This window comes from Lonchura striata, chromosome 10, assembly GCF_050655825.1.
Source record: "Lonchura striata isolate lonStrDom1 chromosome 10, ASM5065582v1, whole genome shotgun sequence".
NCBI classification, from domain to species: domain Eukaryota; kingdom Metazoa; phylum Chordata; class Aves; order Passeriformes; family Estrildidae; genus Lonchura; species Lonchura striata.
The window spans coordinates 23,314,984-23,341,866 of NC_140712.1; the positions used below are offsets into that span (position 1 = coordinate 23,314,984).

At 43.3% G+C, this 26,883-nt stretch overlaps 1 protein-coding gene across 1 annotated transcript in view; it reads left to right on the forward strand.

Moving 5' to 3' along the window:
• Window positions 1-6,673: 6,673 nt before the first annotated feature.
• The window catches only part of MAP2K1 (mitogen-activated protein kinase kinase 1), a 33,680-nt gene continuing 13,470 nt past the window's right edge, over window positions 6,674-26,883 (forward strand). The window contains exons 1-4 of the mRNA XM_077785952.2: window positions 6,674-6,994; window positions 20,707-20,917; window positions 22,842-22,988; window positions 26,745-26,822. Of these exons, the coding sequence (XP_077642078.1) occupies window positions 6,915-6,994; window positions 20,707-20,917; window positions 22,842-22,988; window positions 26,745-26,822 (516 nt within the window). The 5' untranslated portion in view covers window positions 6,674-6,914. The remainder of the gene's footprint in view (window positions 6,995-20,706; window positions 20,918-22,841; window positions 22,989-26,744; window positions 26,823-26,883) is intronic.

Genomic DNA, 26,883 nt, shown 5'->3' on the forward strand with positions numbered 1-26,883 from the left:
GCACCTCCAGCTGCCTGGAGTGTCACCTTGTCAGGGAAAACGTGCTGCGGATTACTGCTTAACTTGAAATATCCCATGTTGCAAAGCTCCACCATGAGTCACCTCCAGGAATGGGTTTTAAAATTGTTGAGCTCCTGTCACTTCACTGAATCACAGAATCCCTGAGGTTGGAAAAGACCTCCAAGGTCACCAAGTCCCAGCTGTGACTCATCTCCACCTTGTCACCAGCCCAGAGCACTGTGTGCCATGTCCAGGAATTCCTTGGACGTGAATTCCTCCAGGGATGGAGACTCCAAACCTCCCTGGGCAGCCCTTTCTGTGGAGAAATTCCTGCAGCTGTCCAACCTGAGCCTCCCCTGGTGCAGCTTCAGATGATGTCCTCTTCCTGTCCCTGTTCCCTGGGAACAGATCCTGACCCACCGGCTGTCCCCTTCTGTCAGGAGCTGGGAAGAGCCACAGGGTCCCCCTGAGCCTCCTTTTCTCCAGGCTCAGCCCCTTCCCAGCTCCCTCAGCCCCTCCTGGGGTTCCAGCCCCTTCCCAGCTCCGTTCCCCTCCCTGGTGTCTTGGTTTGAAAAGCCAGGTGTCTGCTACGGAAGGCAGGATCCTCCCTTGAAATGGAAAATGCAAACCCCGTCCCTCTGAATTATTATAATTTTGAAATTAAGGAGCTCTCAGGCAAAGATATGGGAGTAGAAATAACAGTTCTTTATCAGGCAACATAAAAATAAAACTGCAGTAATATAAAACCCCACTGCCAGAGCCAGAATAGGCCCTGTCCCCTGTGTGCCAGGGAGGTGGCACAGCCCCATCCCAGGGGGGCTCAGCCCTCCTGCAGTGCCAGCTGTGCTTCTGCTGGAGCAGGATCCTGCACAAGGGGGGAGTTTTCCTCTGGAGCTCCAGGGCTGGGGGAGATGGGCCTGGGCTCCTCTGGGAATGCAGTGGGGAAGGAAGCTGCTCCTCTGGGAATGCAGTGGGAAGAAAGCTGTTCCTCTGGGAATGCAGTGGGGAAGAAAGCTGCTCCCCTGGGAATGCAATGGGGAAGAAAGCTGCTCCCCTGGGAATGCAGGGGGAAGGAAGCTGTTCCTCTGGGAATGCAGGGGAAGAAAGCTGCTCCTCTGGGAATGCAGGGGGAAGGAAGCTGTTCCTCTGGGAATGCAGGGGGAAGGAAGCTGCTCCTCTGGGAATGCAGGGGGAAGGAAGCTGCTCCCCTGGGAATGCAATGGGGAAGAAAGCTGCTCCTCTGGGAATGCAGTGGGCAAAGGCTGCTGTGCTGTTCCCAGGTCAGATCATATCCAGGCAGGAAATTTTGGCTCTTCACCCTGGGCAGAGCATCTCCCAGTGGGATGACGGAATTTTATCAGTCATGCAGAGACACTCAGTGGCCCACGAACATAAGATAATTAATGGCCCATGAACAGAAGATATTTCCAGGAGGGAGGATTGGTTGTAGAAGAGATGAAGAAAACTGCCCAGTGAGCAGCAGACACCTGCCCCAGCTCTGACAGATGGCAATAGGACACACACCCCCAGCCACATCTTGCATTTCCAGCCCTGCACACGCTGAGCCTTGAACTGAGGGTCGGGCTCAGCACTGAGCAGCCCCTCCGCAGTGCCCAGCACGGGCACAAGCAGTGCCCCGCTCCTGTGGCCACGCTGCTGCCAGTGCAGCTCAGGGGTTCCCACCCTGGCTCACACCAGGCCCAGGACAGCGAGCCATCCTGAGATCTGCAGACAAAGCCCTGTGGGAGTTTCCAGCTGAACAGTTTGCAGTTGTCCAGGCTGGAATAAATATGCTGAGCCCTCGGAGGTTTGGCAGCTGTGCACATTAAGTGCCATGTAAGGATTTGGGCTGCAGGGACAACATGAGAGGCTCCAGGCTCCCGTCTCCAAAACACTCGGAGCTCTAAATTGTTCTTATATTTTTACAGCTCAGGTCATAGAATATCTGACTTAAATTATGGTCTCTTTGTTTAAACAAAACTATATCAATTACTGTAAAATATTAATCCATTAAAGGAATTGGTTTTCCCTTACTTCTCTATAAATTCAAATTTGACATACAGTGTTACTGGTAACTTAATGTATTCCTTCTAGTACGACAAAATCAATTGCAGTTACTTTCTGGTTAAAATTATTTTAACAGTTAATGTTTAAAATGTATATTCCCAATTGCTGCAGCATCTTTTATAATCAAGAATATATTAAATATAGGGAGAACAGACTAATGGATTTTTTAGCACTGAATCAATTAATCTTACCTTTTTAGATATGGCAAATTTCTTCAATCGATTGAGGCAGCTGAAGTATGAAAATTAACACAGAGATTTAATAATAATCATAGATCAAACACAAATTTCCAACACAAAATACTGTCATTGTCATATAAAATTACTGAAAATCAAATATCTAAATTATGAGCTCTTTTCATTGAAAATAATAGTCACTCTTTGTACTGAAAAATCCTTACCAACAAAACAAAAAAAAAGCAGAAGATCACTTACAATCTCTGCAGAGGACACTGGGTTATAAAAAATCCACCGTATTTATGCAACTTTGATTAATCAATATTTTTGAAGAGTGTTTAATTAGAAACTGGACTTGATGACCCAGGTGGTTCTTTCCAGTCCTATGTTCCTAATTAAATAAAAAGCAAATGTTGGCAGGCATTGATTATTGGTTTTTCCTCAGGAAATGAATAACCAGCCACATGCTGCTAAAATAATAAGTCAGGAAAAAACAAACAAAAACCCCCCTGCAGGCTGCCTCCATTCTAGAAAACACTTCTAGTTTCTAGCTTAGGTGAAAAGGAAATATTACTGCTTGTTTCTGTTTGATTACTGTAATTTCATTAGAAAAACTGCAGAAAATTAGCACCTTATTTTATATTTCAGTCTCATTTCCTGCTTTGTTACATGTAATATACAGCAAGGCAAATCTGTCAAATGGATAATTGCCTTCTTCCATGCTTGAAGGGGTTTATTCCTAAGGGAGCAGAATTTGCTCGGCAAAAAAACCTTCAAATATTGTGCTGGCAAAGCTGTTCATGCCATTAAACCCTCAGCACAACTGCTCCCATTGTATCTGTATTAATGGGAAGTCACATTTTAAGGATTAAGCAAATTTCAGTTATTTGTGCTTTATACTTATTTACATTTATACCTTGCTGATCTAATCTAAATTTGATATTATGCAGCCACCTTAAATGTTCATTTCTAACCTTATAGTGTATCACAAAGCATTCGAATTGTGCTGTGATCCACAGTGCTCTTTAAAATCTGTGTTTCTTGAGGAAAATAAGGTGCAAGGCAGGTTGTGATCTCTGTCAGCTCCCTTCAAATAATTTTTGATATTCTTGTCCAATTTTATTAAAATTCGGATCAGACTACTTAAATGCCATTGCTTTATGGGACTAATTATTTCCCTAGCTTGCTTTGCTAACCACTAAATAGATTAAGAAGTATTAAATCTTGCAAATAGAAGTTTGTGTGCACGTTTTGGCAGCAAAATGAGTGGCTTTATGTGGCAATCGAGTTTGAAAAGTTGGCTTAATTTAGATGCAATTGATCTATATAATAATTGTGGTTTTTCTTTTTTTTTTATTCAAGAAATTAGGCAAAATTTCAGTTTCTGTAAGGAGAAAAAAGTGGTAATGAAGACAAGCTTCTTTGTTCCACTTCTGTTTTCACAGAAAATTTATTTCTATTTTTCCAAGCAGTGGTGAAATCAATAAATCAGAAAGTCTCCCTGCTCAGAAGCCTCTCGCTGAAATGACAATGCCTTCTCTTTTTTCTTCACCTTTTCCTCTGTGATTCACCTCCAGAAACACCTGTTTGTACAGCAAAACACAGTTCCTGCCACGGAGAATATTCAATTTTCCAAAACATGTCTTCTGTTTTGGCTGGGGAAATGCACTTAATTTTTAGTAACTGAAGTTAAACCTATTTGTTTTACAGACAACATTACAGAAATTGTTTCTGCAGTGGCATCAATCCACATGCCCGTGAATTTATTTCTAGATACAGTGAACCCAAGATATTTTTTTGGGTTTTGTGCTTTGGTCAGAGGGATTTTGAAAGAGATTGATGAAATCAGTAATTTCACAGTCCAGTGTTCTCAGTGCAAATGTAAAGTGTCCAGAGGAGGGAGCTGTCCCTTAATATCTGGAATTGGAAGGAGGGAATATGTCTTTAATGGCAAAACCGTGGGGAAAAAATTTAATTTTTTAATTTTTATTTTAGAAATGGATGACAGGAACTATTCAGCATTTTTGCATTATATATGGGGAACTTTGTTCATCATTTCAGTTTCTGTAAAAACATGAATGTTTACTTTGATTAAAATATAATTGTACTTTTGCAAACCACAAAAATTTAAATCATAATGAATTCTGGCTGGTTCTTTATCCAAAGTATTCACAGTAGAAATTTTGTAATGGAATTAACTCTGCACTTCTTCTGGTGTCTGAATCAACTTACTGGAGTATAAAACCTGTCCACTGCTGGAAAGATGTTATTCATTCAGGTGGTGTATTCACATGTCTTATATATGAAAAGGACCATTAGGAAAATCAGGGAAAAATCAGGAAAAAAATCAGGAAAAAAAATCAGGAGAAAATGGAACTGCCAAAGAAACTGGTTTTTCACTCTTTTACCAATACCAAGGCACTACCTCCACCTTAGTGCTGAGTTCCTCAGTGCTGCTTCACTTCTTGGCTCACGTGTGTCTGTGAGAGGTTTCATTTATCACTTAAGCAAAATTATGAGTAACTGCAGTCTTTTCTGCTCCATGTGTCATGTTTGTTGACAGATGGAGCGCTGTGTGGTACAGAAATGTACAGCAGCAACAGAAAGAATTTCTCAGCTGTGTCAGAAATCAGAAGAAACCTGTAAGCCCTTCTCACTGTGTAACTCCTACAGGCCTTAAAAGAGTTTTCAGCTGAATTCTGCTGGATTCAGACAATGAGAAATTAATCTTATAAAGCAACTCAAACTTTAGCAAAGTTCTTTGCAGATCTCAGCAGCAGAGGCAGGATTGTAGTGTCACTTTGTTCACGGAAGTCAAATGCATGGAACTCCTTTTATCTCCTGAATCTTATCATACGATTATTGTATGATAATATATTTTGTGTGTGTCACAGTTAACTGCACACGTGTGTCCAGACTTGCTTTGCTGTCCAAACAGGGCCACTGCGTGCTGCAATATTCCATATCTTGCCCTGAAACCCCTGCAAGACCCACAGCGGAACAACAGAACCTTTACATTTCAACTCTCCTTCGTGGAGACAGAACTGCTATGGAAGAACACGGCCATAGAAAGGATATATATATATTGCTCTTGTGAAAAATGCATATTTTATGATTGGCTTTTCACAAAGGTTACAATCAATATTATACGTGCAATGTTAGAAAGTTAGGCTGTATTAATTCTCTTAAGTGGTGTGTTAAATATAGTTTTAGGTAATAACACAATGTTATGATAGAAACTATGCTATGTAAGATACTTTTTAACTAGCTCAAGAAAGAGATTAGATAATCAAGAAATTCTTCGCACAAAGATAACAGTGAAAAGGCCCATAGAGTTACAGCCTCCTTATCAGAAAAAACAAATGTTCTTCCACCTTCTCTCTGTCTTTATGTAACCACCAGGATTAAAGGGCAGAAGTTGACAAAACCAGAAACGTTCTTAATTTGCACGGAATTTATGCATCATGTATGAGATATATGAATATGCAACAGGCTATTGCTTTTAAGGTTATTACTTTGTTCACAAAGCATGTTTTTGGCAACTTAGGGCCCAAAAACATCCGGACATCTGTAATTCTTTGCTTTTTATTGTCTTGTAATTGTCTTAAGTCTAAATTTTATCACTCTAATTATATTACTATATATTACTTTGTCCAGCCGGTGGCACAGGACACCTCTGAGATCCCTCTGCTCCCGCTGCTTGTAACACTGCAGTTCGCACGTCCTTTTTTAAAAAAAAAAACAGGTTCTTCATCGATTTGTGGAAGCAAGTGGATTTAAAGCAAGGCTCTGTTTAAGTCATCATAGAACAGGTTGGGTTGAAAGGGACCTTAAAGCCCATCTAGTGCCACCCCTGCCATGGGCAGGGACACCTTCCACTGTCCCAGGTTGCTCCAGCCTTGCCTGGGGCACTTCCAAGGGATGGGGCAGCTCCAGCTTCTGTGTGCAGCCTGTGCCAGGACTGCCCACCCTGACAGGGCAGGGCGGGCTCCCGGCAGCAGCGCTGGGAGGGCAGCAGCGCTGTGAGGGCAGCAGGGCTCTGAGGGCAGCAGGGCTCTGAGGGCAGCAGCGCTGTGAGGGTAGCAGTGCTGTGAGGGTAGCAGTGCTGTGAGGGCAGCAGGGCTCTGAAGGCAGCAGCGCTGTGAGGGCAGCACCGCTGTGAGAACAGCAGGGCTCTGAAGGCAGCAGCGCTGTGAGGGCAGCAGCGCTCTGAGGGCAGCAGCGCTCTGAGGGTAGCAGCGCTGTGAGGGTAGCAGCGCTGTGAGGGCAGCAGCGCTCTGAGGGCAGCAGCGCTGTGAGGGCAGCAGCCCTCTGAGGGCAGCAGGGCTCTGAGGGCAGCAGCCCTCTGAGGGCAGCAGCGCTTCCCGCGGCCTCGCTCCCCGCCCTGCGCGTGCGCGCGCTCCCCGCGCAGGCGCGCGCCGGGCGCGGGCGGCGCGCGCCGGCGCGGTCCCGGCCGGGCACATCCCGATCCCGGGCAGTGCCCGCCGGAGCTCGGCGCGCTCGGAGCGGGGTCCGGCAGCCTCACGGCCACCTGCCCGCAGCCCGCGGGGGCACCTCCGCACAGGGCAGCTCCCCGCCCGGTTTGCCGCGCCGCAGGAAGTCCCTCGGACCTGTCCGAAGTGCGGCCGCGGCCGCTCCGTCCGCTCCCCTGCGCGCCGTGTGCGGGCGAAGATGCCGAAGAAGAAGCCCGGGCCGATCCAGCTGAACCCCGCTCCGGATGGATCCGCCGTGAACGGGACCAGCTCTGCGGAGTGAGTGCTGCCGGGGCGGGGTGCGGGCCGGGCCGGGCCGGGCGCTGTCCGCGGGGTGCGGTGCTCCCGAGCCCGCCCTGCCCCGCACGCCCCGGCCCCGCTGCCGGGCGGGACTCCCGGGTACCCCAGGGCGGGGGATGCTCGCAGTGCCCTCCGCGGAGGCAGGGGATGCTGCCTTCGGCAATAAACAAACTTCTGTCACATCGGCGGGGGAAAAAAACCTGCTGAAAAAACAGGGGGAAACTTGTATAACTCCTTTGTCCTAGCCCGTAATGGTGTCCGCTGGGTTCTTAGCTTATATAATTATCTAGTAATGCCAAATTACACGTTTCCGATGGCACGGTTCATAAACGTGTGTGTGGGAGAATTTATACTGGAGCCCGCAGATTTGTAGCAAAGGTGTTTGTTTTGTTTTCCTCGTCCTTGGCTTTAACCCAAACAATCGTTAATTGGAGCAGATCTGTCTGTCACTAATTGACGTGTTGTGCTGGGTACGGCAGGGAGTGTGTGTGGAGAAACAGCTTCGGAGCTCCTCTATGGGCAACACAAACATGACACTGTAAATGTGGGAAGGGCTGAGCTGATCACGGGGACACTTCTGAGGGAAAAAATACCGAATATTGGATGGTTGCATGGTTGCCGGTGAAGCCTCTGCTGCACATTTCTCACGGATGTGGGTGGGCAGGGTGGCCTCGGTCAGGCAGACAACACCGGCACCGCGAAGTGATGAAATGTTACGGCAGGTTTTCATTTGAGGTTCGCGGGTCAATGTTCGCACCTTGATTTTTAGACAATGGTGTCGGGCTAGCCCTTCAGTGAGCCTTGAAACAAAGGTGTGTCTTGGAGGAGCAGATTCCTGCCCCTGTATGGTCAGGTCGGTCCTCTCCGGGAGGTGGAAACTCAGCTGCGATGTGCTGCTGTAGCACGGTGACACAGAGGATGTCAGGCAGCCTTGCAGTGACATGTGCGACTCCTGGGCTTTAAAGTGCTCATCAGTGTTCATCAGTGACATGTTTTCACATAGGCTCAGATCTCCTTTAACCACCCAAACAGCTAAAAGAAAAAAAAAATCAAACAACCAAAACCAAATCAACCGCAAAAGAAATGTAACCCTGAAACCAAGCAAATACCTCCTGAAAAATAAAAAAATTCAGCATCTTGCAGCTCCAGTTGTGACATTTCTAGCAAACTCTTTTGATGATTAACTGAGCGATGAGCTGTTTAAAAACTGTTCTTTGGAAGGAGTTACTGATTGTATCTAAGCATTATGATCTAAATATTACAGGGCTTTTGTTCTGGATTGACAGGGGGGGAAAATACTGTGTTTTTATATTTGCCTGAGTAGCACTTCCCAGTCGATTTTCTCAAGGCAGTTGGGAATATGTTGATTTAGTCTTCGGGGATCTCTGTGTGTTTTAGTCTTGTTCTACAGAATAAATCTGATACACCAATCACTTGCTGCTTGTAGTATCTAATGTAAATCACCTCGCTCCCAATATACTCAATATCGTATCTCTTCCCGCAAGAAGTGTCATTAATTTTAAATTGCTTTTACATGCATGGTACTCATTTACTTGTTGGAAGCCTTTGGAGACTCCTGGGAGTGCTGGGTCTTTTTTGCACTGATGAACAGTTGTCTTGCTTCATTTTCTGCTCCGTGCGTTGATTTGGCTGGGCTCTGTGTGTGTGTCCCCCAGACTTCTGATCTGTGTCACACACAGGACCTTATACCGAGCTTTTGCCAGGCTTAGAGGTGTCCAGTATTTTTAAAAGAACTGGCTTAGTGAAAGTAAATTCAGCAACCAGTTGTCCTATATACAGCCTGGATTAATTAATCATGGAAATATCCCCTCATCCTGCTAATTTTAAGCTCTCATTGTGAAAGATCTCAAATAGCAAAGACCAGTTGCATCAGAATTTAAAAATGTTTTTGGAATTGAGTTGAAAACACTTTTGTTTTTCATTTCCTTAATCTGTAAGGTTGTTTATTTTCCTCCCTGAGCCTGCTCTGGGTTTTTTCCCCCTTTGGTCACTGCCTGAATTCCTCAGTCAGGTGTTTGTGAGGCTGTTGTGCATGCCGTGCATCCCTGCACTGCCATATTAACACTTGCTGAAGCCCCGAGCCTGCAGTCCAGGAATTTTGGCAATGTGAGGCTCTGGTTGCTCGTTGCATACACAAACCTGTCCCTCTCCAAACGCCTCGCTGCTCCTCGGGCACGGCAAAGCGCCCAAGGAGCTCCGCGGACTTGGCAAGGCAAAAAGGAAGATTCCGGGCGAGGCGATGAAATTCCTGTCTGGGAGTGCACCGAGGACCCAGCATCCAGAGGGAAGGAAGTTATTTAGGCTCAGAGGCGATTTTGGCACCAGCCCAAACGGATGTGCAGGGCCTGGGGAGTGCTGGAATTCCGAGACTTTCTCGCTGTCACTGGGGAAGGTTCTGTAACTCATTAATGCTGGTAGGAATGAGCACTTCTGACACCGTGACTTCCTGGCACAAAGGAAGGGGAAAGGGAGGAAATGAAAGAAGAGGCTGGATGATTCAGGATGTCCTGCTTTGCATTTGTGTCCTGTCCTCTGTCTTCGTCCTTATTTGGTGATGGGAGCCCACTGACTGGAGCAAGGGAAAGCTTTTTATGGCACGTGGTGTGGGGCTTTAGGAGTGTGCAGGAGGCCTGGGTATCATGTGCATGGCTCTTTTCTCTTTTTTCCTTTCTTTTCTTCCTATTTATCTCTTTTTTTTCCTGGCAAGATAGTATAAAGAGGAGTTAGTGCACTTACAATTTAAATACCTGTATCCCAAATACTTAAATGAAAATTTCACAATTTTTCTCTCCGACAGCAGATTTTATTGCTTGTGGCTATTACTTAACCCCAACATCCTGTACCAATAATTTTTCTCGAGGGCCTTCCCAATCCCTGGCTCTGCCCAGTTGGACAATGGAGACAACTTTACGAAAGATTTTCCTGTGCCCTGAGCTTCACTTCTGCTTTTGACACTTCCCGCGGAGCCGCGGTTGCACGGCGAGGGCTGAACCTTTCTGCTGCTCTGAGCTGCCTCAGCTCTTCAGGCTCAAACCAAGATGACACTGGCCAGCTGCAGATTTAATTTCAGTCCTTGGAGCTGCACAGATAGAATTGTGCAAAGCTTCTGCAGAGAAAGTTAAAAAAAAAAAACCCAACCGAGCAAACCTGAATGAAAATTAATTGAAGGAAAACTGTTCTGGCTGAATGTTTAGTGTCTTAACAGACAAAAGAAACAAGAACAAGTCTCCAATTTAAGGATTTATGTTCCTTTCAAATGTCTAACGCCCTGTTGCTTTGAATATCTGACAGTTTTCAACCAATTCTTGTTTCTCTAAAGCCAACCCAGCCTCAGAATGTGAAGTAGGAAAAAAAGCAGGTTTTGAGATAATGCCACTTTCCGTATTAAAATAAGGTTTGTGTTCATATGAAAAGAAAGGTGCATCATGAAGTTCTTTAATTGTATCTTTGAAATAAAAAAAAGTCAAAGAGAAGGGTCAAACTAATTGCTCTGAAACCTGACTTTTTACTTTGTCTCAATCCAAAAAACTTTCCTAGCTCTGGAGTTAAAATATAAACCTTCCAAAAGTACCTGGGATTTGATTAAATACAAAAATGAAAACAATTTTTTTTAAAACTGAGTGCCATTGACTTTTATGTATTTTATGAGCTTTGATACGATGGGATTGAAGTGTATTTTTTTTCCAAAATACATTTCTTTTCAAAATATAAGTGTGTTTTAGCAACAAGAGGTATCTCCCAAATCAAGCCTGAGCTGTGACCTCTGCAAATCTCAGATGTAAAGTATGAGCTACAATAGGAGGTTTGTGTTTAATTAAATAAAAATGAGAGCAAAAAAAAAAGTAGACAACAGAATTTGCATCTTCTCTGATGTGCTGAAAAGAAATGTGCTCTTGAGAGGGATTTAAGATCCTGTCCATAGGTCTTTACCACATTAAGAACTGTATTTCTTTTTAAAAAGAAAGAAAATCCAAAGCAAACTGTGAGTAGAGCCAAGCCATTGGGCACAATGTGGTTTTTCAGGGTTTTCTCTTTTTAAAGCGTTAATTATAGCAAATCTGTGCCTTAGAATTGTTCAAGCCAGAGAGTAATTTTGTAAGAATGGGTGACTGGAAATTCCAGTCATAGTTGGAGTATTAATTGCTGTTTATTCTGGTTAAATTGCATTTAGGAAGTCCCTGAATGACTGCTGCAAGTCCCCGTGTTTGCTTGGCTAAGCAAGGTTTGGGGATTGTGCAGAAGTGGGTTGCACTTCAATATATATTACAATTTGCAGAGTAAACAATTGCTTACTTACTATGCTTCCTGCAATTTTCATGTTTTTCAGTGTCTTTCTCAAGGGAGCTTCAGTTTGGGTTTTTGAGGAGGAGAAGGGCAGGTTGTGTCCCATCAGGGGAATGGGGTTGTGAGGTTTTGGGTTTGGGTTTTTGGGCTTTTAAGTTTCCATTGTGAGCTCTTTCCCAGTGGATCCTGTTTCAAGAGGATTTGTCCTCATGGAATAGATTTTTTTATCAGTTTTCTTGGATGTGAGATTAGATAAAAGGAAAGGAAGATTTTCACAGAGTTGTTCACTTTAATGCTTGCAGGGTCATTTCTTATTTGCTTCATGGGGGGGATTTGTTTTTTGGGGTTTTTTCCCCCTTTGGAATTCCTTGGACTTCAGGGGAGCTTTTTAGCCTGTGTGCCATGTTCTGGAAGATTAGACCCTGGAATTTTATCACTGATTTAGTTGGATTGCAGTTGCATTCAGTATTTACTGCAAGCTTGTAAATATTATAAAAAACCCCAAAAAACAAAGAAACAAGAGAAACTTTTTTTAAAATCCCTTACTAATGAAGGATTAATAAAGCTTCCAAATACATGTGATATGGGAGAGTGCATTTTAAATTAAAATAAACTCATGGACTGCTTTCTCTTTTAATGTGCTTGAGCCTGGCATAGTTCTTCACTGAATTAGAAATACCATTTTAATGTTACTTAAGTACAGTAATAGAACATGTGATCGGTTGTAATAAAATAATGAAAAGTCAGAGCCTGCAGCACCTCACAGACTTGTGCTGAAAAAAACTATGACTAAGAGTACACCAGTAGCACAGAAATTAATGAATTAAGGGGCACACTGACCTGTGCAGCTCTTGCTGGCTGTAGGCAGCTTTTTGTTGACAATTATGTACGTAGGAAGGATTTTAAAACATTTAATGCTGTCTTGTTATGTTCTGACAGTCAGATTTAGGCATAGTGATGGTAATGGAGGAATACTTTAGTTTGTATGAGTTTAAAAAGCTTCAATTGGTTTAAGGGGAGTTAAAAAGTGGGTGTAAAAATGAGCATTGCTGAGGAAATGTGGGGAGGGAAGTGCAGCTGTGCTCGTGGATCCAGCTGCTTTTCTTGTCCTTACAGGGAGGCTGCAGACAGGCACAGAGGTGAGATTTCCCAACAGAGCTTGTGCAAGATCCTGCTCCTTCTGCAGAGCCTCTCCTCTCCTGGCTGAGAACTCAGAGGAGTCCTCAGAGCTCTGTCCACCAGCACTGGGGTAGCCACAGGGTCATCTTAGCCAGGGAAATAATCCCACTGCAAATGGGATTTGATTTGGGAATGGGTTACTTGGGAATGAGAGCCTTGGGGCAGAGTGAGACCATCCCCTCCTGCCTTGGCAGGATGGAGTGACAGAGCACATTGAGATGCTGGAATTCAGGAATTCCAGCAATTCCTGAGCAGCACAGATTTTTATGGAGTAGGCTCAGGTCTCTGTCTCAAGAGGAACAAATCTCCTGCCAGACCTTCCAGTGTTATCTCACAGCAAGAAAAAGGGATTGAGAGGGTCTGGGTAAAGCTGACGTGTAGCTGAATTATTTATTGGTATAACAACAGTGCTGTTGTTAACCTGGGAAAAGGGGTTTTGAGTTAGCACTTACTTAAAAAAAACAAACATGAAAATTGTGGGGAATTTACATGAGGCAGGAAACCCACCAATTTCTAGAGCGGATTTTTAAACGTATTTCACTGTATACAGGGGAAACATTCTGAAATGAGCTGAGGAAGGAATTTTCTGTGAGGTCTGATAAACCTTTCCATCTCACCTTTAGGTAGTTTGTTCCCTTTCAATTACTGAGCTCTAAATTTTCCAGAAAAAAGCTCCTCCCCCTTTTTACCTGTGTAACCTTTTTTACAGCTGCATTTGTTCTCCCACCATTGCCCTGGGGGTTGCCTGGGCTGTGGAAAGTGTGCAAATTCCACTGCCAGAAGAATGTCTCTTGGAGGAAGAAATGTTAGCTGGCAAAACTGAATTTTTGGAGAGTCGTGTTCTGTCTTCCAAAGACTTCTTAATTTTGTTGGTTTTTTTGGGGTTTTTTTTGGTTGTTGTTGTTGGTTTTTTTGTTGTTTTGGTTTTTTTTTTTTTAAGGAAGCAGTGGATTTCTTTTTCTAATCACTTTTGTCCCTACAAATTAGTAATCAGATGATTCCTGCTTTGATACGTGCTCAGTATTACTCAGAGAAAAGCGTGGTTGCACTTTGGAACGGAAGTGCAAGGGGACAACTGGGAAAGGCTCATTCAGTGCTCCCCATCTCTTGGCAAACATCTGTGGAGGAGCCTTTGTCTCCCTGAGTCCTGCCTGGGCAGGAGGAAGGTGGATTCCAGCAGAACTCCTCCCTGCTGCCACCTCAGGATGGGATTTCCACCTGGATCCAGCCTCATCCATCAAGTTGAGTCCATAACAGGGCATACAAAAGAAGCAGATTATTTTCCTTTTGCATCCTGAGCACTAGGATGGAGACATTCCAACAGTGTGGGATTCTTTGGATGAACAAGAATTTTCTTAAAAACCTCCTTATGGGTTTTTATGACAAAGCCTTGAAACTTCCTGGCAGCTCTTCCCCCTTTCTTGCAGGGTTTTGTCCAACTCAGCATTGTTCTGTGCTTTTCCAGAACTTTTTTTTTTTTCAGTGTGGTGGGAAGATGAGTCAGCAGATTGCAGAACACATTCTTTTGGAAAAAAAAAAATGTTCTCTTTGGATATAGACATGTTAATATTTCTGTATGTATTGATACACTCCATTCATATATTAGGTAAAAGTTATTAATTTCTTTTGCTAAATGGCTGTGCTGACAAATGTTCAGTGTTATGCAATCCCTCCTTTTAAAATACAGGCAGACCTTCCATCCTTGGCTTTCTCAGAATCCCAGTTATGGGGTTTTTGTCTGTTTTCAGACAGTTTCTGGCAGTTTTCTTTTCCTGGTCCCTGGTGTGGGTGCTGTGGCTCTGCGTGGAGTTTGTCCTGCTCTGCTCCAGGCTCAGCCCATCTCAGTTCTAATCCTGGCCTGTTCAGGGGCCTTGGAAACAGATCCTGTAACTTCATCTTTTGTGTTATTGTCATGTCCCTCAAAGGCTGTGGAGCTGCCACATGGGAGAGCTGGGAAGATCCTGTTACTGTAACTACTGCATGTCTTCATCCTTTGGTTTTGTCATTATATTCAACTCCTAATTCAGAGACATAAAACAATGGAAATGCAGGCAAATGTTGATCAGAATTTATAATTCTGTCTGTCTTCTGTGTTGTGGTTTAAATATCCAATCAATAAGTTCATTTTTCTGTCCATAAGGAAGTTTTAATTGCCCTGTGGTTCCTTTATTCTGATAATGTGTAGTGTTGGCTGGGAAAAATCCATAGTGCACAGACATGAAAGGGAGATGGAGGGCTTGGATTTCTGAAGGTTTGGCTGTAGAATTTCTTAATTTGAGATTACAGAGTCGATTTAGGGCAAATTCTGAATGCAATGGCACAGTAAGTCCTGTGGAAGCCTCTTAACAGTAAAACCCACAAGCTCCCTCCCTGTGGCATTGGTTAGAGAGCTCAGCATGCCAAGGGGGTGTCTGAGCTGGCAGCTCCTGTGCCACTCAGGATGAGGGGCTGGAACACCAAGAGATGGCACCAGGAGGCACCCAGGGCACGACTCTGGAACCTCTGTGCCACTGCTGCCTTTTCTGCCTGCTGAGCTCTGCCTGCAGCTCACACCTGCTGTGTGATGGGCCTTGGCCAGTGTCTAATAGTATTGTTTTGCCTGCCTTTTACTGAGAAATATATTTTAATAAATTGTCTTCCGCTTACTGGGTATTTTTTTTTTTTCTGGCAATATTAAACCTCACTCTATGCCGTGCAATGTCACTGTGATGTGGACATGGATGGTGTGTTAGATATTAGGGAAAAATTCTTTACTGTGAGGGTGGGAGGCCCTGGCACAGATGCCCAGAGCAGCTGGGGCTGCTCCTGGATCCCTGGAATGTCCCAGGCCAGGTTGGACAGGGCTTGGAGCAGCCTGGGACAGTGGGAGGTGTCCCTGCCATGGCAGGGGTGGGACAAGATGAGCTTTAAGAAACCAGTCTGTGATGTTCAGATGATAAATTCACCTACAATTCCCACCTAAGTACAAGGGAAGTTTGTTAAGATCCTCTAACACATTGCAAGGATTGAAAATCAACGAGGGTTGAAAACCAGTGTATTTTTCCAAAACAGACTCACTGCATTTATAGGGAATTTGGATTTTTTTTGAGTTGATGATCTGACTGCAAGTTTTATGAGGCTGCACTGGAGTTAACCCAGACAGACACCTGTGCTCTAAGTTGGAGGACTTTTGGAATTACATTTATCTTCCATGTTATTCTGTGAACTGCTCTTTGCTAAAGGAAAAGTTTAATAAGAATTTTTCTTGTTGCTTGGATTTGGCAGAGTCACACAACATAGTAGTCTGTCTTCTCAAAACCACAGAATGTCTTCATGTTCCTAACACTTAATTTCAGCTCCCTGATTGAGGTTGTTCATGGAAATTATGTAGTGAACTGCCTACTTTCTTCTCCAAATTGACAGTTGTGTGGGCTTGGGGAAAGCATTAATGTCACTGTTCTGGAAAACAACCCCCAAGCTTTGTATCCTCATGCGACAGGAGATCTGAAAGTGAAAGTACTTCTTGATGCTTTCACTCATGCTAATTGTTCAGCTTGCAGCGCTGATAGTAATGCCTTTGAACAGATATTTGACAAATTACTGGTAAAGACTCTCCGATTTTTTTTTTTCTTTTTCCCCTGCCACATTTTTTTCTTCTCTCTCTGAAGCAGACTTTAGAGTTGAGTAACAGCTTTGCTGTAGCCTTTAGGCTTGAGCGTATGATTAACTTAGCACTAACATGAATTAAAAAAAAAAGCTCCCAGGGATTTGGAGTACTCGTATTAATTAAGGACTTATTTTCTGCTTTTTGTTATGCCTTTATGTGCTAGCAGACTACAAGCAGCATTACTCTTCCTGTTACTGCATCCAGGAGAACAAGTGTGCTCTGAAGTGTTCGTGCTCCTCCAGGAGTGCTTTCCTCAGTGCTGAGGTGGCTGTCCCCAAAGCCAGGAGCTGAGAAGCTGCACTTGCCTTCTGTGCACCTCTGGGTGCTGAGTGCTCTCTCTGCAGTCTGTGGCTCCTGTGGGAACACAAATTTCCTCCTTGTCCCCAAACTCACTGCTCCGTCCCTGCAGTGCCCAGCTGTGTGCCATGTGCACACATTCAGAGGTTAGAAATCAGTGGCTGGATCTTTAAAAAGAGAATCTCAAAACAACCCACAGCCAGCCCTTAAAGGGGCAGGGTGATGGGCTCAGAAAGTGCCTGGTGATGGGATGGTGTTGGTGGCACACCTTGTCTGTCCAGACCTTTGTGCACAGGAACATGTGCATGTCTGGGGAGCAGAGAACAGGATGCTCAGTGCAGCAGTGACTCGACGTGCTGCTGGGCATTTATTTGGGCTTCTTGTGTCCACCCAGGGTTCTTTTACTCAAACATCCACTTTTGGCCATTGGCAGAAGGTGAGGGACTGGGGGAGGTGAGAATTTAAAGCTCCCAGATGTGCCTGCCTGGGGTGAGGTGTCCCTGGGTCTGAAAAGCTCCCACATTCCCACAAACCCTTCTCACCTGCACAAGGTGGCAGCAGAAGGGCCGGGTGTGGGTTCCCCCAGGGTCTCAGATGGACAGGGATAAGAGGTGAGGTTCTCTACACCCATCAGGGCTCACTGTTTGGGGAAGGTTTGAGTTCTTTCTGCATTCTTTTCCAACTTGGGAGGTCACAGAAGTGCCATGGGGGGGGATGCTGTGCTGTCAGAACACTTCCTTGAGCACAGAAAGGAATAAACAGTGGGAGTTAATAGGAAAGATCCTTGCTGATCTGATGTGGGTGGAGAGAATTCCTCCTCTAGGGCACCTGTACCTCATGCTGCCCTTGGAAGAGAGAAAGAAACAACCAGCTTTCCCAAAAACTTGCCCTGAGTGTGTATTTTTTTGAACTTTCCATTTAGTCAGGAAGAGAGAGATCTCAGAGTAATTTGAAGACACAGCACTGAGTGCAGAGGTGTTGTGTGCTGGCTGAGCAGGGTGTTTATCCTTCTGCCAGCTGAGCAGGAAGGTGTTCACTGGTGGTGTTCTGTGGGATTCCTCTGTCTCCTTACCAAATGGAGGAAGCAGCACTGCCCTCCCCGTGGCTTCATCCCAAGGATCACTCTGTGAGAGCTGGATCCCATCCCTGGTGCAGTTTAGTGTGTGCTGGGCTTCCAAACTGCCAGCAAGAAATGAAATGATAATCTATTGCTTCAGAGTAGTGCTTGGCACCGTGGAGCCCTGAGCTGATTTGATGATTTCCTGCTTTGATGGATCCCTGGCAAAGCCATGGTGCCTTGACAGTGAAAAACACAACCCCAAGACTGCAGCAGGTAATGGTGCTGAATTTTAATAGGAATCTTTGTCTCTGAATAAGAGTTTTATATAAGATTAAGTGACTACCAGTGCTCTTTCTGGAGGCAGACACTTTCACAGTAGCATGTTGCTGTTTTGGCTGCCAAAGGTCTTGAACATTTTTTTGGTGCCTGGTGATGAACTGTCTAAAGTATTCCCTCTTCTGTATTCTGGATATGCTGGTTTCATTCAGTTTGTAAAACTTCTGTGTAATGATTTACTTTTCCACCTGTTTCTCTGTGCTTTGGAACTTGCTGTGATGCTTTTACCTGGAGAGGGCCCAGGTACCAGTCAGGGGAGTGTTCTTGTAGTGTAGTTGGAGTTAAAAACTGAAACTTCCAAAGTCCTGCCTCCTGGAAACACTCTGAGTCGGTTACACCACCCATTTAGATGACAAAAACACACCTTCTGTTTACCTATCAGCATTTTAAATTGATTAATGTCCAGTCCTTCGAGCAAAGAACCAGAATGAAAAAAATCAATTCTTTCCTGATGCCTGACATTCAGTTATTATAGTTCTGTTCTTATCCTAAAACTAACTGGAGATGTTGGTAGTTACACTGTGAATAGTGATTCTGACAATGCATTTGTTGGATTCATATCTTTCAGATTAATTCACTTTACAGTTAGAGAATTGGTCCTGAAAATCTGAGAACTTTATTGCTTGTCACTGCAAGTAATGAAATTAGAGTTTAGAACATTCTGGTGATTTTACTGGTGGCCACACCTGGTAGGGAAACCTGAGGTGCTGAAATTCATGAGATGGATGAATTTCAATCTCACTTTCCCATCTGGGAGAGTCTTTGGAACCTCTTGACTTGTATTCAAGCAGGGATCCCAGCAGTAATTCAGAGTTTCAAGCAAGGAAATGCCTATTTTAAGTGAATGCCAAGTTGATTTAGATTGAAACAGGTAACTTATAAAAAAAATAATCTTTATCCAGACAAACATTAGACTATATAGATGTGATAAGTGCTATCCTAGCAAATATTTTTGTTCCCAAAGCATCAGCAGGACAGTTGTTTGTTCATCACACCAGCAGTCTGTCTGCTCCAAGTCATGTGCTCAAGCATCTCTGTGTTGTCTCCAAAGCCAAAAACCCCCTTCTGCCTGAGAGAAAAACTGAATAGCTGTTTTCTTCAAAGCACAGCAAGGAAAGCCTTGTTGCATCCTGTTTCTGTGTCTCTAGTTTGGTTTTTGTTTTTTTTTTTTTTTTTTGTTTTTTTTTTTTTTCTTATTCCACATGGACAACCCTGCCTTATTCAGTAATCCTTAAAATGACAGCAAGTTTCTTTTCAAAGCTTGTAAATTATAATGAAGACTTGAGTTCGGGCTTCTCACAGCAGTAATTTTCCAGGGTGAAACATGGAATTTGTGTCCAGCATTTGTTGCTCTGCAGTTTATTGCAGGAAAGTGAGGGGTGCTTAAGCTTGCCTCAGCTTTTCTCTTGTTTGTGCTCATGGGGTAAGAAGAGCTGGTTCAGGTGTATTCACCTCACTTTGACTTCAGCCTGGAATTTGTTTGCTTCACTGGGCACATTTGATGGGGAAAAAAAATAATCCAGGGATTAATCATTCAATTATGCATTTCTGAATTTCAAAAAATGTGTTTCTTTCTTAATGATTAATCTTTAAAACAGAAACAGTAAAACAGGTTAACTTGGATGTTGTTGGAAGCCACATTTATCTTCCTGGGGGATTTTTCAGTGGGGAGACTCCAGGTGTGGGATTGTACAGGTATAAAACATGGTATGAGGACAGAAGTGATGCTTCTCTTTAAAAGGTAGTATAAAAAACCCTTTGTTTTGGTGCAGGTACTTGATTTTTAAGGTAAGATAGAGACAGTCGTGGTGGTAGCCATGCATCCTCTCAGCTGAGCAACTCCTCACTGGCTGTGAGGATGTTCCTTTATACAACATATTTTCAGAGTGAACACTTTATGAAGTGATAAATGGAAATAGTTTCGATTATTGGTGAAATTTAATTATTTTTTAAAATAGAAAGTAGTTCCATTCTTCATACTTCTGAAGAAATAGATTATTTTCCTCAAATTCTTCATCATAGCAACACTGTATTCTCTGGGAACATTGCATTAAATTTGGTGAAGCAAAACAGGTACTTGCTGTTAAATATTTACTCTTGCACCAACTTATTGTTGCAGTTGGAAGCAGAAAAGTTTAAAGGAGCCTTTAAGTTGTCATATTGGAATGAGCTGAAGTTGTAAAAATGTTCCTGGAACACTAAACTTGTGTCTGTAGTTCCAAACTTAACTACTGCATAAAGTTTTGGGTTTTTATTTTGTGTTGCTTAAAAACACAAATCCTCATGTTAAAATGAGGTTTCCAGCAGATCTGTCCTTAAACAAAATTAAAATAAGCTTAAAGCCTTTGGGCCAAAGACTTTTCACATTTCCAGTGACTGCATTTCGAGTGTGTTTGGCTGGGCTTGATGACTTTTTTACTGACAGCTAAATTAGAAACTTCTGAATGAATTGTTGTTTATACAGTCCTGTGGAAATCAGTCAATAAAACATTTAGGCAAACTCTGTAGGAAATTACAACACAACCTTGAAAACACGCAACTAAAAATAGCGTGGAGTGCTGTGCTGTGATTCAGGAGCTCTCTCTGAGCAGAAATGCAGAGTCATGAAGCCACTCCTGCAGGTGGTGAAACTCAGCATGTCTGGACTGGGGCAGGACCTGAGGGATGGGGAAGCTGGGTGTTTTGTGTTTGTCATTCTTTTATCTGGGATAAAACACTTAAATCAGAGTTGCCACAACACATCTCACGGGGGTGGCTGTGCAGGTTGGGTCCCTCTAAACAACGAGTGCAGGTGCAAAAGTGGAGTGATTCACTCTGCCCTCTGTCCCCTCACAGCTCTGCTCAATCCTGCCCTTCTTTCTCGTGCAGGACAAATTTGGAGGCACTTCAGAAGAAGCTGGAGGAGCTGGAGCTGGACGAGCAGCAGCGCAAGCGCCTGGAGGCGTTCCTCACCCAGAAGCAGAAGGTTGGGGAGCTGAAGGATGATGACTTTGAGAAGATCAGTGAGCTGGGAGCAGGGAATGGTGGTGTGGTCTTCAAAGTGTCTCACAAACCCTCCGGCCTCATAATGGCAAGAAAGGTGAGGGGGTCAGAAAGAACAGCTTGGGGATGGTGTTTATAGAGAACATTGTCTCTGAAATACAGTGATTTTATTTAGAGAAATAATTGCTGTTGACACACAAATATTCCTATTTAATGCCAGCTTTCAGAGAGTAGTTTCCATACGTAGAAAATACTGCAATTCTTCATCCTACATGAGCTTCCCAGTTTTTCAGAAATAGTGTCCCACGTTAGTAATGAAAGGATTGGCATTTGGTTCTCTTTTTTTCCCCTCTCAGGAGTAGGAAGCCTAAAAAATTACTGGAAATTATCAATTAGACAAAAGTGGCAATATTCTGTATTCTGGGCAGTAAATTTAGAGGAATGGAAAAGGTATCACCTGTCTTAAGAGCTTCCTTCACAGGCACACAGCAGAAAAGAGTTCTGGATGAGGCTGGAGAAGAAGAGAACTCAAAAAAATGGGAATGAGGGAATACATTGGAGTTCAGTGATGTCTCCTGTTCTGTAGTTCCATCCTGGGATGCAGTTTCTGGGCAGGAAGGGATTTTTCCTTCTCTGAGAGTATTTTTGATGCTTTACAACCTGGAGCAGTTGTGACCTAGTTTGCAAAAGAACTGAGATATTTTTTTTTTTTTTTTTTTCTGGACTGAAATATCTTGATGTTTTAATTCTCATTTTGTTTACATGAGGAGCTTTCACTTCCTGTCAATATCCCTGGGAACAGAACACTCATCCCAGGTCCCATTGTTTTACTACACTGGGAACTTCCCCTTTTTTGATTGAGAAGTTGAAGACTTCTTTAAAGGATAGTATAAAAATAATTTTCTTTTTAAGATATTTATTTTTAAGAAGGGGACAGTGTCATCTTCAGCAAAACTAAAGGAAAATGAGCATGTGCTAAGAATAAACTGTGCTGAGAACTTGCAGTTTGGGGAGAAGCAAAGGAAAATGCCCAATTCTGAGATGTGAGAATTACAAAATGCACAAGTCACTGAGGTTTTCTTGAAGTAAATCAATTTAATTGATTTCTGTTTTTTCACCTGCTGTGGGTTTAACAGGAAATTAATATTTGATGCAACTGAGATGTTTGCTGAATTGTGATTTTTCTTCCATTTATTAACCAAAATTTCAGTTCCATAATTCTCTTTCCATAATCTTTCCTTTCACATGGGGAACACACTTGTGTTGTATGGGATAAACAGTCTAGTGGGGAGAAGGTACTGGGGGGGTTTATAATGGGAGCTTCAGCTCATTCCTTCCTCTGATGCTTTGCAAACACCTGGACAGGTACTTTTCAGCAGCTGCCTCTGAGCTAGTGCATCTCTGACACATTTCCCTAAGGAAATGTGCTGCAACAAAAAGTTTCTGCTGGAGAAATGTTTTGTGGAAGGAGGATGGAATTCCTGCCTTTCCTGGGTGCTGTGTTGTAGTGTTTTCCCTTGCCCACTAGTGCTGGATTTTGCCCTTTTTTGACCCAGAGATGGGGCAACTGAGAGGTGTTTTAAAAACATTTATTTCATTTTCAGTCTCATGTGAAGGGTGGGACAGTACAGATGTTATAATTCACACCATCACGATCAGAAGCCAACTATTTTTTAATTACAATACATTATAAGTGTTTCTTAACCTATCAGCTTTTACATACAAACTATATATGTAAGTTTACATACAAATACATACTATGTGAACCTTCTGTCAAGCTTTAAGAATTCTCTACAAATCCATTTCCCACACACTAGGAAATCAAGGATGGATTATTTTACAGTTAAATTGTAGAATAATTCGGGTTGGAAAGGGCCTCTGGAGGTCATGAGATGCTCTAAGCAGAGTCAGCTCTGAGATCAGGGCATCTCAGGCCCTTTCAGGTATTGAAAACCTCTCTGAATGGCACAAATCAATGCTGAAGAGTGGATTTGATTTTATTTAGTGGCCTTCTTTTGCAGTTAATCCACCTGGAGATCAAGCCAGCCATCCGTAACCAGATCATCCGGGAGCTGCAGGTGCTGCACGAGTGCAACTCCCCCTACATTGTGGGCTTCTATGGAGCCTTCTACAGTGATGGGGAGATCTCCATCTGCATGGAGCACATGGTGAGTGCAGGAATGGGTTATCCACTGCTGGGGAGATCTGCATGGAGCACATGGTGAGTGCAGGAATGGGTTATCCACTGCTGGGGAGATCTCTGATGCCTTGGGAAGACTGACCTAGACCAGAGACTATGTAGAGTTACAAAATAAAGTAGGGATTTATTCAAGGGTCTCCTCCATTAGGCCACCTTGGGCAGCACCAGAGCCCAGCCAGGGCTGCCCCAGGATGAACCAAAATGGTCCCAAAATGGTCCCAAAATGCACGAGCACTCCCGGGGGCTCTCCCTGGAATCAGCTCTGCTCCATTGGCACCTTGGAGTTCATTGTCCCATTCCAGCTCCAGCCCAGGCAGTCCCATCCTTGTTTTTCTCTCTCCAGCCCACGGTGTTTGTGCTCCTGGGCTGAGGTTTGGATCATTGTCCTTGGTGCCCAGCTGGAGCAGGAATTGTTTTGTCTCTGCTCTGTGCAGAGAGCTCAGCATCCCCTGATACGGAGCCCAGATCCACACACTAAAGCAGCTCAGAATCTAAAAAGTATAAAAATTAAAACCTAAAAAAGGCATAATCTCCATCAGCATGGAGCACATGGTGGGTGCTCAGAAAATTTATTTCCTGGGAGTTTTCCCCTGGGATTATTCCCTGAACATTCCCTCAGTGCCACCAGCACTGCAGTTGCCAAAGCTCTCTGCTCCACTGAAGATGTGGTTTGGATTTACTCTGCAAATCTAAGGTTAGGATTGGTAGATGTTTTAGCCCCTTCTCCAGTGTCTGCCCTGCACAAATGTAGCTTCCCAATTGCTTCTCTTTTATTCTTTTGTTGTATTTCAAAATATTTACCCAGTCCTGCTACTTAAACACTTGTTCTGACTGGGGTTCAGCTTTGTTTTTTCTGCACAATGGACCAGATCACCGATACTACAGCTGTGCATATTCCATTTTTTCCTTATTTTTATGAATTTTGTCCCTTTTTTAAATTTTACAGAAAATGCAAACATGAACAATAGTGAACAAGCCCAGAGGGATCTTACACAACTTTTTTAATGCCAAAAAAATATTTTTCGCTGTGTTTCATTTTAATACAAAGTACACATTCTTCTCAACATCTGTTTGCCTTTCTCCAGCCATATGGACTCAAAACATGAAAAGTAAATTTTCTGTAATTAAAGGACAGTCAGATTTGTTGCCTCACTTGGTGGAGGTTTTTAACAACATGAAACACAATACAGCCAAAGACCTCTTTATTTTTTCCCCTGAAAAGAGCTGTTTCTTTGGAGAGAAGCTGTATTTTTTCTGGAAAGTGCATGTGATTGTTCTAATGCTTCTGTGGTCCCTCAGAATTTTGAGAAGGAATCGATGGTTGCTTAGGAACGAGCGCTCAGGATGTGAGAGCTGAGGGGAAGATGTGCACCCCCAAAATACAAATTCCTGCTGGGAAAGGGACAGTCAAGCTCTCAGAATTGAGAGAAAGAGTGAAAAATAGGAAAGTAGGTGTTAAAAAAACACTGTCTGGTATTGCTGGAGAATATGTTAAATGTCACAGATGTGCACAGCTGCAGTTGCTGAAGGAGCCTGTGTGTGTTAGCACATTCCAGAGGAGAAATAAAAGGCCTAAAGAGTCTCAATTTATTTGTCAATGAGAAAATCACCAGCAGCAGTCAGGGTTTGTAGGTTCCTAAGCAGGAAATAATATATCTGACAGAGAATATTATGTCTGACAGCAAACATTTTCAATTTAAGAGAAGGCAGGGGGAAATCTGGTGGCTCAGTGCTAAATCTGGTCCAAGCCAGACTGGATACAACATTTTACACATAGAACAACTGATCAAGAAGTTACTAAATCAAAAGAGAGGTGGATTATTATAGTCATAATTTATATTATTATACTATTATCTTATTATTACAGTCTTAATTTTTCATTAGGCTTAATGCAGATCACTGGTAGAAGTTTTTGGTCTCCTTTTGGATAAAAGATTGGATGAAGATCTCCACTGTGGTCTTTATTTTTTTCAGTTGTTACCACTCAGAAATCTTATTTTTAGCAGTGGGTTACAAAACCTAAGTAGGATTACGAACAAAAAGTTGGAGGTGGAACGGGAATGGAACTTGAGTGTTTGATATTTTTAGGTACCTAAATTCAAGATCAATGCCTAACTTTGCTCAGCAGCAGGTATTTAACAGGCAAAAGGCTTGGAGGCAGCTCCTGCAAGACACTGAAGGCTGCAGCCAAGACGAGGCAGCTGAATTGTGTTCAGCCTTGTCTGGGACCAGAGCTGCTCCTCAGGGAAGGGGAAAAAAGGGTTTTTTCTGTAATAAAATTATGGTTAATACACCAGTGTCTCAGCAGAGACAGCTGTCCAGAAATTCAGACTGGTTTAACAAGAGATTTCTGGAGATTTTTTTTTTTTTCTGCTGATGTATTTTTAATCAAGTGTGGACTATGTGGGTGTGTTTTTTACAAAAATACGTGATCAGATAAGTATTTATATTCTTCCCTTCTCATAAGAGTTGTAGATGTTAGTCCTCAAATAATAAACCTTTGTGTTCCAGTTTCTTTGCTTTCACCATGTGTAAATGTTGATGAAAATTTCCAAAGGGGAGGTTAAGGCAGAAGGCAATTAATGACTCCAGTTGGATCTTTATGGCAAGTATTGGGAGTTATCCAGTGCTGATCCAGACAACAGGATATGGTTTTAAATTGGAAAAATAACTTTTCCATTTCTTCTTTGGTTGTATATTCTCTGCTACAGGGAATCCAGACCTTATGCACAAGTCTATTGTTGAATCAGTTGCTAAAAATAAACAACATTTTTCCCAGTTTTCCTTTTGAAAAGCTCTTAGCAACAGTGGGATATATTTGCCTTTGCTGGGGGTGTGTGTGCATGCAGGCAGTTTATTTAATCTAATAAACAAGGCCATGGCTTCCCAGGGAACCTTCAAAACATTTTCTCCCTATTTTGCTTCTTTCTGTGCCAAAGCATCCTTGGAAGAGTCACCCTGGACCTGCAGAGCTGACAGAGGCAGCTCCTCCTGGGCAGGATCTGCTCTGGGACAGGGATCTGGGTTCTCTCATCATCCTGGGGTGCCACTGGCAGCTGGGGCTGCCCCTGGATCCCTGGCAGTGCCCAAGGCCAGGCTGGGCAGGGCTTGGAGCAGCCTGGGGCAGTGGGAGGTGTCCCTGCCCCAGGTCTCTTCCAGCCCCATCATTCTGGGATTTTCAAGAAGAAAACTCTGTCTCTCTCAGTATGATGAGTTTTCATCCCCATAATCAGGAGCAATAAAATCTCTTCTTTCTGTCTTTGGAGGAGAAGGATTATCGTGGATGGCTGTGACAAGAGCAAAATGCATTGGGCTGAAAATTACAGAAACCTGGGAAATGCTTCCTGCTTGCTTGTCACTGTTTGGGGACAGTGCTTCCTTAAGGAGATCCAAACCATGGAAGTGCTGCTCTGGAAGAGCATTGTGTGCAGTGTTTATTTGAGTGGATGTTGTTAGTGGCCAAATGTTTGTTTAAAATAAACACAAACCCGACTGATTCCTCCTGAGGAGTGATTTATTTATTTCAGATTTGCACCACAGCAGTGTTAAAGCAAACATGAAGAGCAACTTGGTTTTTTTTGTCTGTTTTATTTTGTTGTTATTGGTTTTTTTTTGTTTGTTTGTTTGTTTGTTTTTAACAAGTTGAGGCTTTAGATTACAGCCCTGCTTAAAATATTTTAGAAAAATTTGATTCAAGTTTGACTATTCAAATATTTCTGATTAGGATGGTGGCTCCTTGGATCAAGTGCTGAAAAAGGCTGGGAGGATTCCAGAGCAGATCCTGGGCAAAGTTAGCATTGCGGTGAGTGGGGATGGGGATGGCACCTCTGGGGCTTGGCTGGGCACTGCCACATCCAGGGGGA